The sequence below is a fragment of the Mesoplodon bidens genome, assembly GCF_964165515.1.
Source record: "Mesoplodon bidens genome assembly, chromosome: 5".
In the NCBI taxonomy this organism is placed as follows: Eukaryota; Metazoa; Chordata; class Mammalia; order Artiodactyla; family Ziphiidae; genus Mesoplodon; species Mesoplodon bidens.
The window spans coordinates 69,860,049-69,876,765 of NC_138161.1; the positions used below are offsets into that span (position 1 = coordinate 69,860,049).

Consider the following 16,717-nt stretch of genomic DNA (forward strand, 5'->3'; position numbering starts at 1 on the left):
CCAGAGATCTCCATCTCGACGCCAAGACGCAGCTCCACTCAGCAAGCTACAGTGTTGGACACTCTATGCCAAACAACTAGCAAGACAGGAACAGAACCCTACTAATTAGCAGAGAGGCTGCCTAAAATCATGATAAGGACACAGACACCCCAAAACACACCACCAGAGGCAGACCTGCCCACCAGAAAGACAAGATCCACCCTCATCCACCAGAACACAGGCTGTAGTCCCCTCCACCAGGAGGCTGACACAACCCACTGAACCAACCTTCGCCACTGGGGGCAGACAGCAAAAACAACAGGAACTACGAACCTGCAGCCTGTGAAAAGGAGACCCCAAACACAGTAAGTGAAGCAAAATGAGAAGACAGAGAAATACACAGCAGATGAAGGAGCAAGATAAAAACCCACCAGACCAAACAAATGAAGAGGAAATAGGCAGTCTACCTGAAAAAGAATTCAGAATAATGATAGTAAAGATGTTACAAAATCTTGGAAATGGAATGGAGAAAATACAGGAAACATTTAACAAGGAACTACAAGAACTAAAGAGCAAACAGACAATGATGAACAACACAATAAATGAAATTTAAAATTCTCTAGAAGGAATCAATGGCAGAAAAACTGAGGCAGAAGAACGGAAGAGTGACCTGGAAGATAATATAGTGGAAATAACTGCTGCAGAGCAGAATAAAGAAAAAAGAATGAAAAGAATTGAGGACAGTCTCAGAGACCTCTGGGACAACATTAAATGCACCAAAATTAGAATTACAGGGGTTCCAGAAGAAGAAGAGAAAAAGGGACTGAGAAAATATTTGAAGAGATTATAGTTGAAAACTTCACTAATATGGGAAAGGAAATAGTTAATCAAGTCCAGGAAAGGCAAAAAGTCCCATACAGGATAAATCCAAGGAGAAACATGGCAAGATACATATTAACCAAATTATCAAAAATTAAATAAAAAGAAAAAATATTAAAAGCAGCAAGGGAAAAACAACAAATAACATACAAGGGAATCCCCATAAGGTTAACAGCTGATCTTTCAGCAGAAACTCTGCAAACCAGGAAGGAGTGTCAATACATATTTAAAGTGATGAAAGGGAAAAACCTACAACCAAGATTACCCAGCAAGGATCTCATTCAGATTCGCCGGAGAAACTAAAACCTTTACTGATGAGCAAAAGCTAACAGAATTCAGCACCACCAAACCAGCTTTACAACAAATGCTAAAGGAACTTCTCTAGGCAGGAAACACAAGAGAAGGAAAAGACCTACAATAATAAACCCAAAACAATTAAGAAAATGGTAATAGGAACATACATATTGATAATTACTTTAAATGTAAATGGAGTAAATGCTCCAACCAAAAGACCTACACTGGCTGAAAGGATACAAAGGATACAAAAACAAAACCCATATACAAGAAACCCACTTCAGACCTAGGGACACATACAGACTGAAAGTGAGGGGATGGAAAAGGTATTCCATGCAAATGAAAATCAACAGAAAGCTGGAGTAGCAGTTCTCATATCAGACAAAATAGACTTTAAAATAAAGACTATTACAAGAGACAAAGAAGGACACTACATAATGGTCAAGGGATCAATCCAAGAAGAAGATATAACAATTGTAAATATTTGTGCACCCGGCATAGGAGCACCGCAATACATAAGGCAAATACTAACAGCCATAAAAGGGGAAATTGACAGTAACACATTCAGCAAGATGGACTTAATTGATATTTATAGGACATTCCATCCAAAAATAACAGAATACACTTTCTTCTCAGGTTCTCATGGAATTTTCTGCAGGATGGATCATATCTTGGGTCACAAATCAAACCTCAGTAAATTTAAGAAAATTGAAATCGTATCAAGTATCTTTTCCTACTACAACGCTATGAGACTACATATCAATTACAGGAAAAAAAGCTGTGAAAAACACAAACACATGGAGGCTAAACAATACACTACTTAATAACCAGGAGATCACTGAAAAAATCAGACAGGAAATCAAAAAATACCTAGAGACAAATGAAAATGAAAACATATGACCCAAAACCTATGTGATGGAGCAAAAGCAGTTCTAAGAGGGAAGTTTATAGAAATACAATCCTACCTTAAAAAATAAGAAACATCTCAAACAACCTAACCTTACACCTAAAGCAATTAGAGAAAGAAGAACAAAAAAACCCCAAAGTTAGGAGGAGGAAAGAAATCATAAATATCAGATCAGAAATAAATGAAAAAGAAATGAAGGAAACAATAGCAAAGATCAATAAAACTCAAAGCTGGTTCTTTGAGAAGATAAACAAAATTGATAAACCATCAGCCAGCCTCATCAAGAAAAAGAGGGAGAGGACTCAAATCAATAGAATTAGAAATGAAAAAAGAGAAGTAACTACTAACACTGCAGAGATACAAAGGATCATAAGCGATTACTACAAGCAGCTCTATGCCAAAAAATGGACAACCTGGAAGAAATGGAAAAATTCTTAGAAAAGCAAAACATTCTGAGACTGAACCAGGAAGAAACAGAAAATATAAACGGACCAATCACAAGCACTGAAATTGAAACTGTGATTAAAAATATTCCAACAAACAAAAGCTCAGGACCAGATGGATTCAGAGGCGAATTCTATCAAACATTTAGGGAAGAGCTAACACCTTTCCTTCTCAAACTCTTCCAAACTATAGTAGAGGGAGAAACACTCCCAAACTCTTTCTACGAGGCCACCATCACCCTGATACCAAAACCAGACAAAGATGTCACAAAAAAAGAAAACCAATATCACTGATGAACATAGATGCAATAATCCTCAACAAAATAATAGCAAACAGAATCCAACAGCACATTAAAAGGATTATACACCATGCTCAAGTGGGGTTTATCCCAGGAATGCAAGGATTCTTCAATATATGCAAATCAATCAATGTGATATACCATATTAACAAATTGAAGAAGAAAAGCCATATGATCATCTCAATAGATGCAGAAAAAGCTTTTGAAAAAATTCAACACCAATTTATGATAAAAACACTCCAGGAAGTAGGCATAGAGACAACTTACCTCAACATAATAAAGTCCATATATGACAAACCCACAGCCAACATCATCCTCACTGGTGAAAAACTGAAACCGTTTCCACTAAGATCAGGAACAGGACAAGGTTGCCCACTCTCACCACTATTATTCAACATTGTTTTGGAAGTTTTAGCCTCAGCAATCAGAGAAGAAAAAGAAATAAAAGGAATCCAAATCGGAAAAGAAGAAGTAAAACTGTCACTGTTTGCAGATGACATGATGCTATACGTAGAGAATCCTAAAGATGTTACCAGAAAACTAGTAGAGCTAATCAATGAATGTGGTAAAGTAGCAGGATACAAAATTAATGCACAGAAATCTCTTGCATTCCTATACACTAATGATGAAAAATCTGAAAGTGAATTAAGGAAACCCTCCCATTTACCACTGCAACATAAAGAATAAAATACCTAGGAATAAACCTACCTAAGTAGACAAAAGACCTGTATGCAGTAAATTATGACACTAATGAAAGAAATTAAAGATGATACAAATAGATGGAGAGATATACCATGTTCTTGGATTGGAAGAATCAGCATTGTGAAAATGACTCTACTACCCAAAGCAATCTACAGATTCAGTGCAATCCCTATCAAACTACCACTGGCATTTTTCAGAGAACTAGAACAAAAAATTTCACAATTTGTATGGAAACACAAAAGACCCCTGAATAGCCAAAGTAATCTTGAGAAAGAAAAACAGAGCTGGAGGAATCTGGCTCCCTGACTTCAGATTATACTACAAAGCTACAGCAATCAAGACAGTATGGTACAGGCACAAAAACAGAAATATAGATCAATGGAACAAGATCCAACGCCCAGAGCTAAACCCATGCACATATGGTCACCTTATTTTTGATAAAGGATACAAGAATATGCAATGGAGAAAAGACAGCCTCTTCAATAAGTGGTGCTGGGAAAACTGGACAGCTACATGTAAAAGAATGAAATTAGGACACTCCCTAATACCATACACAAAAATAAACTCAAAATGGATTAAAGACCTAAATATAAGGCCAGACACTATCAAACTCTTAGAGGAAAACATAGGCAGAACACTCTATGATATAAATCACAGCAAGATCCTTTTCGACCCACCTTCTAGAGAACTGGAAATAAAAACAAAAATATACAAATGGCACTTAATGAAACTTACAAACTTTTGCACAGCAAAGGAAATCATAAACAAGATGAAAAGACAACCCTCAGAATGGGAGAAAATATTTAGAAATGAAGCAACTCACAAAGGATTAACCTGCAATTTTAGAAGCAGCTCGTGCAACTCAGTTTCAAAAAACCAAACAACCCCATCCAAAAATGGGCAGAAGACCTAAATAGACTTTTCTCCAAAGAAGATATACAGATGGCGAAGAAGCACATGAAAAGCTGCTCAACATCACTAATTATTAGAGAAATGCAAATCAAAACTACAATGTGGTATCACCTCACACCAGTTAGAATGGGCATCATCAGAAAATCTACAAGCAGCAAATGTTGGAGAGGGTGTGGAGAAAAGGGAACCCTCTGGCCCTGTTGGTGGGAATGTAAATTGATACAGCCACTATGGAGAACAGTATGGAGGTTCCTTAAAAAACTAAAAATAGAATTACCGTATGATTCAGCAATCCCACTGCTGGGCATATACCCAGAGAAAACCATAATTCAAAAAGACACACGCACCCCAATGTTCATTGCAGCACTATTTACAATAGCCAGGTCATGGAAACAACCTAAATGCCCATTGACAGATGAATGGATAAAGAAGATGTTGTACATATATACAATAGAGTATTACTCAGCCATAAAAAGGAATGAAATTGGGTCATTTGTTGAGATGTGAATGGATCTAGACACTGTCATATAGAGTGAAGTAAATCAGAAAGAGAAAAACAAATATCATATATTAACACATATATATGGAACCTAGAAAAATGGTACAGATGAACCAGTTTTCAGGGCAGAAATTGAGACACAGACGTAGAGCACAAACATATGGACACCAAGTGGGGAAAGCGGTGGGGGCGTGGGTGTGGGGGTTGATGTATTGGGTGATTGTGATTGACATGTATACATTGATATGTATAAAATGGATGACTAATAAGAACGTGCTGTATAAAAAAATAAATAAAATAAAATTCAAAAAAAGAAAAAAAATACAGAGAAACCTTGTGCCTTTGACCCAGTTTCCCACAATTGCAACATCTTATCAAACTATAATACATTATCAGAACCAAGATATTGTCATCAATACAGTCAAGATATAGAACATTTCCATTACCACAAAGAGCCCTCATGTTGTCCTTTTATAGCTGCACCCACTTCACTCTCACCACTCCTTCCTCCTTAACTCCTGGCAACCACTAATCTGTTCTTTATCTTTATAATTTTGTCATTTTAGAAAAGAAATTATACAGTATTTAAACTTTGGGAGTTGGTTTTTTTCATTCAGCATAAGTTTTTGGAGATTCATCCAGGTTATATATATATATATATATATATATATATATATATATATATATATGTATCAGTAGCTGGCTTCTTTTTATTGCTGAGTAGTATTCCTTGGTGTGGATTATCACAGTTTAACTATTCACCTGTTGAGGGATATTTAGGTTCTTTTCAGTTTTGAGCTGTTACAAATAAAGCTGCTATAAACATTCAAGTATAGGTTTTAGCATCAACTTAAGTCTTTATTTCTCTGGTATAAGTGCCTAAAAACGCAGTTGCTGGGTCATACAGTAGTTGCATGTTTAGTTTTTTAAGAAACCACCAAACTGTCTTCCAGAATGACTATGCCATTTTTCATTCTCACCAGCTGTGTATGAGTGATCCAGTTTCTTAGGAGAACATTATGCATAATGTTGGCTGTAGTTTTTTTGTAGATGTTCTTTGTTAAGTTGAATTCCCCTCTATAACTAGTTTTCTGAGAGTTTTTATCATGAATGAACGTTGAATTTTGTCAAATGATTTTTCTACATTAATTTGTATGACCATGTGATTTTTTTTCAGCTTGTTAATACGATGGAGTACATTGATGGATTTTCAATACTAAACTAGCTTTTCATCCTTAGAATAAACCCTACTTTGTCATTATGTATAATTATTTTTATTTTTTGAAAGTTTTATTGCTTTTTAAATTTACTATTTATTTTTTATTTTGGCTGCGCCAGGTCTTATTTGCGGCATGCGTGATCTTTAGTTGCAACATGTGGACTCTCTTAGTTGTGGCACGTGGGTTCTTAGTTGAAGCACGCAGACTTCTTAGTTGTGGCATGTGCACTCTTAGTTGCTGCAAGCATGTGGGATCTAGTTCCCCAACCAGGGATTGATCATGGGCCCCCTGCATAGGGAGCACAGAGTCTAACACACTGGCCCACCAGGGAAGTCCCAAGAATTATGTTTACTTGGTAGAAATTTTTAGGACTTCAAGCCTGAGAGGCAGCATCTCAAGTAACCCTGAGAGAACTGTTCCTAGGAGGGAGCCAGGATATATAGGAGTTTTGCAACAAAGGGCAGGTAGTCTGAACATCAAAAGATTATTGTTAATTAAAGAAAACCAGATTGTCTAGATTTATGTTAATTCTTCTTTAGACATTTGGTAGAGTTCTCCAATGAAACTATTTGGGCCTGGAGATTTGGTCTGGGGGTTGTTTTTTTTTTGTTTGTTTTTTGTTTTTTGCGGTATGCGGGCCTCTCACTGTTGTGGCCTCTCCCGTTGCGGAGCACAGGCTCCGGACGCGCAGGCTCAGCGGCCATGGCTCACGGGCCCAGCCGCTCCGCGACATGTGGGATCTTCCCGGACCAGGGCACGAACCTGTGTCCCCTGCATCGGCAGGTGGACTGTCAACCACTGCGCCACCAGGGAAGCCCTGGGGGTTGTTTTTAATTTACAGTTCAGTTTCCTTAATAGTTATAGGGTTATTCACATTATCTATTTTATATTGAATGAATTGTGGTGGTTTGTATTTTTTGAGGAAGTGATCCATTTTGTCTAAGCTGTCAATTTTATGTGTTTAGAGTTGTTCATAATATTCTCCTGTTATCCTATTGATGTCTGCAGGGTCTTCAGTGATACCCTGTTTCATTACTGAAATTAGTTATTTGTGCCTTCCTTTTCCTTTGTCTGTCTTGTTAGAGGTCTTCAATTTTACTGGTCTTTTCAAAGAATATATATTAATTATTAATATATAAAATTATACAATATAATAATTGATATGACTTAACATTAACAAGATCTTTGTTTCATTGAGTTTCTCTATTTTTTTGTTTTGTTTTCAATTTTATTGATTTCTGCTATTTATCATATCCTTTCTTTTGCTTTCTTCAGACTTATTTTGCTCTTTTTTTCTAGGTTCTTGGTGCGGTAGCAAGGAGTATTGATGTGAGACATTTCCTCTTTTCTAATCTATGTGTTTAGTGCTGTAAATTTTCCTCTCAACACTGCTTTACCTGTATTCCACAAATTTTTATGTATTGTATTTTCATATTAATCCCATCAGTGTATTTTTCAATTTTCCTTGAGGTCCTCTTTTTTTAAAATTTTTAATTAATTAATTTGTTTATTTTAATGCTATTCTTTAAAAAAATTTTTTGGTCTATTTTCTCTCTGTAGTTCAGATTGGGCAATTGCTATTGTCCTGTCTTCCAGTTCACTGATTTGTTCCTTTGTCCCCTCCATTCTGCTGTTGAGCCCATCCACTGAGCTTTTTATTTAAATGGTTATATTTTTCAGTTACAAAATATCCATTTTTTTCTTCTTTATTTCTTCTTAGTAATTTCATTAATAAGACTTAAGTTCCTTTGCTGAGGCTTTCTGTTTTCTCATTTGTTTCAGTTGTGTTTCTATTTACTGATTGAAGCATTTTTATCATAGTTGCTTTAAAATCTTTGTCAGAAATTATAACATTTCTGTTATCTCAGTGTTGTCATCATCATAAATTTTGAGACTTCCTGGGTTTTGGCATGACAAACAATTTTTTGTTAAAACCTAGACATTTTCATATTATGTTATGAGATTCTGGATCTTATTTAAACTTTCTATTTTAGCTGGGTTTCTCTGACACTGCTCTGTTAGAGGAAGGGGTTGCACCTCATTACTGCCAGGCAGAGGTAGGTAGAAGTCCAGCTTCCTGCTCAGTCTCCACTGATAGCTGAGAAAAGAGGTGCATTCTCATCACTGGGTGGTCCCCAATGACATCATAGAGGGGAGGGAACTTGTTCCTGTTGTCGCTCCTTACTTGACACTCTCTGTCTGATACCACCCTGACAAGGGTGTTGAGGTACCTCATCTCAGCACTCACAAAGGTGGAAGTCTGTGCTGGCATGAATAGGAGTGGGGCCAGTGCTTTTTTCTTTAGTATTGGCTTGGGTAGAATGGTTATTCTCTAAGTTTTCTGTCTTTCTAGCTGCCCCTTCCCAATCCTTCAGCTAAAGACAGTATTTGTTGAGGCTGTTTTTTGTTTGATTTTTGTCTGTGCTCATTGGTATTTCCAGGTTGCTGGCTTCTTCAGCTCCAAGTCTGGGATATATGAGACAAAGAGGAAACGGAGGGAACTTACTACCATGTTGTTCTTCTGTTCCCAAAGTCCCTGGCCAGTCTGGCTTCTTCTCTCTACCTTTCAGAGTCTTCTTGTTTTTGTCCTATGGATGATGCCCAAGATTTTAGTTGTACTTTGCAGGAGGAATAGGGAAAAGTACATCTATTCCACCTTCCTGGATATAGGAGTCTTTGGAAATACCAATTTCATAATTTGTGCAAGTGTTCTATAAACCACAATGTGGAGCTCTCTGGGAAAACCTAAACTGGAGAATAGGGACTGGTACTGAATCTGAGGTAGAGTCTGCTCCACTCTAGATCTGGGGCTTAGGAAACACACACTCAGGCATGTATGCAGAGCACATAAATTTAGCAACTTAGATGAAATGGATCAATTCCTCAAAAGCCACAAAATACCAAAACTCACTGAATGTGAAATAGATAACCTGAATGGTTCTACAACTATTAAAGAAGCTGTATACACAGTTTAAAATATCCTGAGAAAAGAAATCTTCAGGCCCAAATGGTATCACTGGTAAATTCTGCTAAACAGTTAAAGAAGAAATAACACAAATTCCACACAATCTCTTCCAGAAAAATGAAGAGGAGCAAGCACTTGCCAACTCATTTATGAGACCAGAATTACACTAATCCAAAACCAGACAAGAACAAACTACAGACCAGTATAGATGCAAAAACCTAGCAAATGTAATCCAGCAATATGTAAAAAGAACAACCAAGTGAGGTTTATCCCAGGAATGCAAGGCTGATTCATATTCAAATATCAATCATTGAGAAAATTACTCACTGTAATGTGCCATATTAACAGCCTAGAAAAGAAAAGCCACATGATCATATCGATTGATAGAAAAAGGCACTTGACAAAATTCAGCATCTATTCATGATAAAACTCTCAGCATACTAGAGATAGAAAGGATTTTATTTAACCTGATATGGAGCATCTAAAAATTCTACAGCCAACATCGTTCTTAATAATGAAAAACTGAATGTTTTCATTCCCAAGATTGGGAAAAAAGCAAGGATGTTTACTCTCACCATTGCTTTTTTTTTTTTAACACTTTTAAAATTTTTATTTATTTATTTTTAGCTGTGTTGGGTCTTCATTGCTGCACGCAGGCTTTCTCTAGTTGGGGCGAGCGGGGGCTACTCTTCATTGCAGTGCGTGGGCTTCTCATCACGGTGGCTTCTCTTGTTGCAGAGCATGGGCTCTAGGTGCACAAGCTTCAGTAGTGGCAGCACATGGGCTCAGTAGTTGTGGCTCACAGGCTCTAGAGCATAAGCTCAGTAGTTTTGGCACACGGGCTTGGTTGCTCGGCATCATGTGGGATCTTCCCAGACCAGGGCTCGAACCCATGTCCCCTGCATTGGCAGGCGGATTCTTAAACACTGTGCCACCAGGGAAGTCCCATCACCACTGCTCTTTATCATCATAGAGGAAGTCTTAGCCATTGTGGTGAGACAAGATAAAGAAATAAAGTGCATAGTTGGGGAAAAAAATAAATAAAACTGCCCCTCTTTGCAGACAACATGATTGTGTAGAAAATCCTTAGAAATCTACCAAACTAAACAAAACAATCCTCCTAGAACTAATAATAAATTAGTTTAGCAAAGTCATAGGATTGAATCAACACATAAAATTAATTTTATTTCTGTATACTAGCAGTGAACAATTGGAAGCTGAAATTTTTAAAATACCATTTACAATAGACTAAGAAAGGAAATAAGTACAAATCTAACAAAACATGTATAGAATCTACATGCTAAAAATTATAAAAGTGTAAAATAAACCAAAAGAAGCCTAAATAAATACAAAGAAATACTGTGTTCATGGATTGGAAGGCTAACATAATAAAGATGTCAGCTATTCTCAAATTGATCTATAGGTTTAATGTAATTCCAATCAGAATCCCAGCAGAACATTTTTGTAGACATAAGCAAGTTGATCCTAGAATTTATATGGAAATGCAGAGAAACTAAAATAATAGAACAGTTTGAAAAAGAAGAGTAAAATTGGAGGAATCACAGTATCTGATTGAAGACTTACCATAAGCTACGACAGTCAAGACAGTGTGGTATAAGGAGAGACACATAGGTCTTTGGAACAGAATAGCAGGTCTAGAAATAGACTCATAAAAACATGGGTCAATTGACTTTTTTATATAGGTGAAAATATCACGAAGATAAAAGTCTCCTGACCTGGTATTAGGCAAAATGTTCTTAGACATGCACCAAAAACATGACACATAAGGGAAAAAAATTGACAAATTGTACTTCATTAAAATTGAACATTTTGGCACTATGAAAGTCACTATTAAGAGAATGAAAAAAGCTATGGACTGGGAGAAAGTGTTTGCAAATTGCCTATCTAACAAATGACTGAATAATGAACTCTAAGCCCAGCTCTCTAAGCCCAATTAAAAAATGGGCAAATGACTTGAACAGACTTGTCACCAAACAGAATATATAAATGGCAAATAAACATATCAAGAGGTGACCAATATCATCAGCAATTAGGGAAATGCAAATTAAAACCACCATGAGATATCTCTGCACATTGTTAACATGGCTAAAATTTAAAAATATTGACAATAACAAGTGCTGATGGTTTGGAGAGTAACTGGAACTCATATACTGCTGGTGGGGGGGCAAAATAGTACAGTCACTCTGGAAAACTTTGATGGCTTCTTATAAGTATTTACCACATGACCTAACAATTCCACTCCTGGTATTTGCTTTAAAAAATAAAAAAGGTATGTTCACACAGAAACCCATATACAGATATTTACAGAAGCTCTGTTAATAATTCACCAAAAACTGGAAACAACCCAACTGTCCTTCAACAGGTGAATGGAAAAACAAATTGTGGTACATCCCTACAATGGAATACTACTCAGTGATAAAGAGGAATGGACAGTTGATACACAGAACAATTCGGATGAAATTCAAAGGAATTATGCTGAGTGAAGGAAGCCGGCCTCTAAAGAATACATGCTAAATGATTCCATTTATATGACATTCTGGAAAAGGCAACAGTATAATAACTGAGAACCATTCAGTGGTTGCTAGAGGGCAGAAGTAGGGCTAAAAAGGGGCAGCATGAGGGAGTTTTTGGGGGGAGATGAAACTGTTCTGTATCTTGATTGTGGTTATACCAGTATATACATGTGTTAAAATTCATAGAACTCTTCACCAAAGAAAAAGTTCATGTTTACTAAATAAATAATAGTAATAACACAACAAAGGATGCTGGACCATTCTCACACTGAAATTATCTTAGGAATTATCTAGATTGTCTATAAGCAGGTCCACCACCTTACATTTAACCAAGTTTCAATGGTACTGTGCAGTTAGCATTCAGAAAGGCCAGTAAGGAGTGTCTTGGCAATAAGACAATTGCTCAGTTAGACCATCTTAACTTTAGACACCAGGATATCCAAAATAAATTATTTTTCTGAGCAAATAAAGTTTTTTTCTAAAATCCACCAATGTTACCTGCAGCATTCCATGGGTAAGTGGCTGGCTGGTTATTTCAAACAAATTAACTCTTCCATTTAAAAATATATAGAGGACTTCCCCAGTGGCACAGTGGTTAAGAACCTGCCTGCCAACGCAGGGAACATGGGTTCAAGCCCTGGTCTGGGAAGACCTCACATGTCATGGAGCAACTAATCCCGTGCGCCACAAATACTGAGCCCGCGTGCCACAACTACTGAAGCCCGCATGCCTAGAGCCTGTGCTCTGCAACAAGAGAGGCCACCACAATGAGAAGTCCACGCACCACAACGAAGAGTAGCCCCCACTCACCGCAACTAGAGAAAGCCCACATGCAGCAACTAAGACCCAACGCAGCCAAAGATAAAATAAATAAATAAATAAATTTAAAATATATAATAAAAATAAAAACATATAGAGTAAGGCTTGAGAACAGTCCTTGGCGTGGATGATGTTTTCACCAAACTACCAGTCTGTGTTACACGTGGAACTCACACACCAGCTTATCTCCTTTTTCTGCTGCCCTTTGCTCCCCTGCAGGAGGTGGTGGCTCACTGGATCGCTGAAAGCCGCATTGCCATTGAGGAGATCCGCTTGTTGACCTTGAAAGCTGCCCACAGCATTGATACCCTGGGCAGCTCTGGTGCTAAGAAGGAGGTGAGGCCCCTTGGACCACCATCTGCCAAGCCTTCTCCAAGAATTTTGTCCCACTCTTTGGGCATTCCAGGTTTCATGGTGGCTTGAGGGCACTCAGAATATCGGAAGCTTCCATGTGATTTCAGTTTAAAAATTATAAATGTATAATTTATACATTTATACAATCACCCTTGCTAGTTTTCCTTTCACTGAGCTGCTTTAGGGAATGATTTTCAGGATGCAGAATATCTTCAGCTTTCTGGAGATGCAGTAACAGAAGGCAGAGAAAGTAGAGAAATACCAAACTTTATACTGACTTGGAATTGTACCTGGTATGTTAATTTCTGCTAACCTCTTGACCTTGGGCAAAGTATCTGACCTGTCTGCCTATGGCCTAGGGTTCTAGCGAAGACTGACCAAGTTGATACAGAATGCAGAGCACTGTGCTGCCACATAGAAATGTTTCATAGAAGACACCTCTTTTCCCCACCTTCTTATGTTTCTGGCCTTATTTGGAATAAGAACATGATCATTTAATTATAAAAGCAATGAAATTGCCAAGGGAAAACTGATTATCAAAGACTTTTTAACTCTTCATGATCTCTAAGGTGATGAATGTCACTTATCAGTTGCCTGAAATCCTTTCAGAAACAAGACAATGCAAGTAATAAATAAGTTAATAAAATGTGATTTGGAAGAGATATCTCTTTCCTTTGAAGGTCTGTGTTGACTGAAATATGTCCGTTAGCTGCATTAGTGGATCTTTGTTGGCTTTCATCAAAGATCGTGTTTCAGTGGTGTGTGTATGCGGGAAAGTTCCCTTGTTTATTTTCACAAAGAAAATACAGACTATATCAAATTCTATCACATTGTGTATTGTCTAAGAAAGGAACATTCTTTTTATATCTTGTTTATGTAGATTGCAATGATTAAAGTGGCTGCCCCTCGGGCCGTCTGCAAAATTATTGACCAGGCCATCCAAGTGTGTGGAGGTGCCGGCGTTTCCCATGAATACCCTCTGGCTAACATGTGAGTAGATGTCATTTAATCACCGTCTACATTTGATGGGCTTGGAGTTAAAAATCTACAGATGGCTTGATACTAACTATGAAGAAAATAAAGATAACTAACTTACTTTAAAGCAAAATTGAAGGCTAACTGAGGCAATATAGGTATTTTACTATAGAGCTCAGTACCAATAGATAGTTTTATGATTACAATTGTCATTTCACTCAATCATGTTCACTTTTACACTGAGAAGATGCACTGAGGGTTCCTGGGCTGTAGATAACTCATGGGGGTTCACCCTGGAACAGGAAGGAGAGGAGGGGAGCAGAGCAAGGCTTAGGTGTGCACTAAGGACACTTTACCACCCACACCTGGAGGCCGTGGCCAGACTGCGGCAGTGCATGCCAGCCACCATCTCATGTCCACATGTGCTTGCTGGGATCAAGAAGGAATACTCTCCACTGCCCATCATCACCGGGCATGGTGCCACCTTCTCTCTCACACTGGAGATAAGAGTCTAGTGCCCCATCAGTTTATCCCACATCAATTTTTAATAAGAAAGAACTCAATATATAGTACTATATATTTATAGCATATAAATGTTATATATTCTTCATGGCCTGTGGATTACCTAAGACATCTCCTAGTTCTAGCAAATACTAGTACCTACAGCAAACCAAGACTGAGATTAAGCCCACTGCACTGTGCCATTTAAGATTCCACTCCCAAGGTGAGGACTTGAAAATGGCATTTCACAACCCCTTGGGCTGACTTTCCTTGATTTTCCCTGTGCAATTTTTCTTATCACTGCCTTGGCGAGATTTCAAACACTAACAATCTTGGCTTAGAATCAGAGTGACTGATGCTAAAGCTTCAGGTTCCTCTTTGATAAGTCCTGCCATCCCTGCTCTTTGTGTTTTTGCAGGTATGCCCTAACGCGAACATTGCGCTTAGCAGATGGGCCCGATGAAGTTCACCTCTCGGCAGTCGCAAAAATGGAGCTGTGGGACCAAGCCAGAAGGCTGAGAGCCAAGGTGTAGAATTCATCGGCTGCAGCATTTGTATCTCATTCAGCTTTTGCAGCAGTTTAAGCACAGGATTAATCACTCACTTTGGTAAAGATTTGAGCATCTGTTTTAATCAATGGGTTTTGTCATTTCAAGGGTCACACTAAAAATCTTATAATTTCAAGGGTTTCAGTGAAAAAGGAAATTTCATAGCTGTTGTCATTCAGTGTAACACCTAAGTGTATAGCATTTATTTTTTAAACGCTCCTCTTGTAAAGAAATCATGAAATAAATTGGAGAACTAAAGCATAGCGTAAAAATATTTTCACTTCTTTACTTTCAGGAATTGTTCCACTTAAATAAATATTCAAGGAATATTTAATCACTACTTTGTAAAAAATATTGTGGGAATCCCCTTTTTAACATTGGTTTTAGGGGCTGGTTTAACACTTTGTGGTAATGTTTGCACTGGAGAAAGATGGATGACTGATTGGGTCATTTTAGAGTTTGTATTGCTATAAGCCTCTTCATAATTCAACAGGAAGCATTTATACATAAAATCTGATTGTTACTAGAAGACATGGCATCTTATGAGAAAATATAATTAAGAAAAATTTTAATTATGTATAAAATGTTGATGCTAACAGTGGATAGTTTAACCTACAAGAAAGTTATGCAGTTTTGAGAGGAGTTTAAAGACAGTGTTCTCTGAACACCATTCTGTTAATATCAACACCCTAAGCCAACATCCTTGGAGACTTTAGGTCAGCGCTGCTGAGGACTGCAGCCCGGGCCATGTTGTAAGTCTTGAGCACCTGAACTGTGGTCAGCATAACTGAAGAACTGAATTTTTGATTTTTTTACATTTTAATTAATCCAAATATAAATTCTCAACTCAGTTACTGGAAAACTTTTAAGTACGCTTGGAATAACTTGGGTATGTGAATTGTCTTTTGCAAATGTAAATTTTATGAAATCTAAATACAGAGCAAGTATTTTGAATGAAAATTTAACATCCAAATTAAGAAAGTATACAATATATACCAGATTTTGAAGACTCAGTATGAAAAAAAAATTAAATGTCTCATTAATACTTTTTTAATATTGATTACATGCTGAAATGGTAATATTTTGGATATATTGAGTTAAATAAAATATATTATTTAAATGAATTTTACCTGTTTCTTGTTGCATTTTTAGTTTGTGGAATTGGAATAGTTACTGGCAATTTTTTTAAATTTTCAAATGAAAGTATTTTGAGTTTGGAAAGCTTTAAAACTGTTTTATTAGAAAGCATACACATCACATGAATTTATTGATGCATAGAGATTATTTCAATCATTATTTAAATGTCATCTTGGAGTGGGGTTAGGGCCAGACATTTACGAAACCCATGTCATGTGGGCTTTGTAAACATTTGCCTTTGAGCCTTAACCTCGCTGCACCTCGTATTTCTTTTTGTACGTTGGGATTAACTTTTAAACCTAGAGGACCCTTATCTACTGAGGGCTTGTGTGGGAATCACTGAAGCCATATAGAAGCACTTTGATACTTGTGAACCACAATAAAGTACTTTATAAGGCATCCTTATTTAAAGTGGATAAAATCTTATAACCCAAGCTGGTCAACCTTATTACTAGTTTTAAAAGCTGTGATTTAGGAGAAATCAGGATTGTTTCTGAACAATTAGAATTAAAAGTTATATCTGGTAGTTGTAATTTTGTGATAATTTTTTCCTCTTTGAGAAGAACTGGCTATGTTGGTGGTTGATTCATTTCAGTTGATCTGTTTTTATCTGTGTCTGCCACATCCTCACCCATCCCCCCATGTGATCCATATTCACCTCTCTCACCTACCTTTAAGTTATTCAGATAAAATCATGTTAAAAAAGAGTAGTAAAAGTTGTTGAAACGGAAAATTCCAGTCTCCAAAGGA

General features: G+C 37.1%; 1 protein-coding gene across 4 annotated transcripts in view; it reads left to right on the forward strand.

Moving 5' to 3' along the window:
* Positions 1-15,882, forward strand: part of ACAD11 (acyl-CoA dehydrogenase family member 11) — a 108,773-nt gene extending 92,891 nt beyond the window's left edge. For 2 of the 4 annotated variants that reach the window (XM_081235424.1, XM_081235425.1), the window contains 3 exons: positions 12,672-12,788; positions 13,687-13,796; positions 14,701-15,880. In XM_081235424.1, the coding sequence (XP_081091550.1) occupies positions 12,672-12,788; positions 13,687-13,796; positions 14,701-14,815 (342 nt within the window). In that variant the 3' untranslated portion in view covers positions 14,816-15,880. Of the gene's footprint in view, positions 1-12,671; positions 12,789-13,686; positions 13,797-14,700 lie in introns of all 4 variants that reach the window. The other 2 variants (XM_081235426.1, XM_081235427.1) reach the window with 2 other exon arrangements.
* The last annotated feature ends 835 nt before the right edge of the window (positions 15,883-16,717 follow it).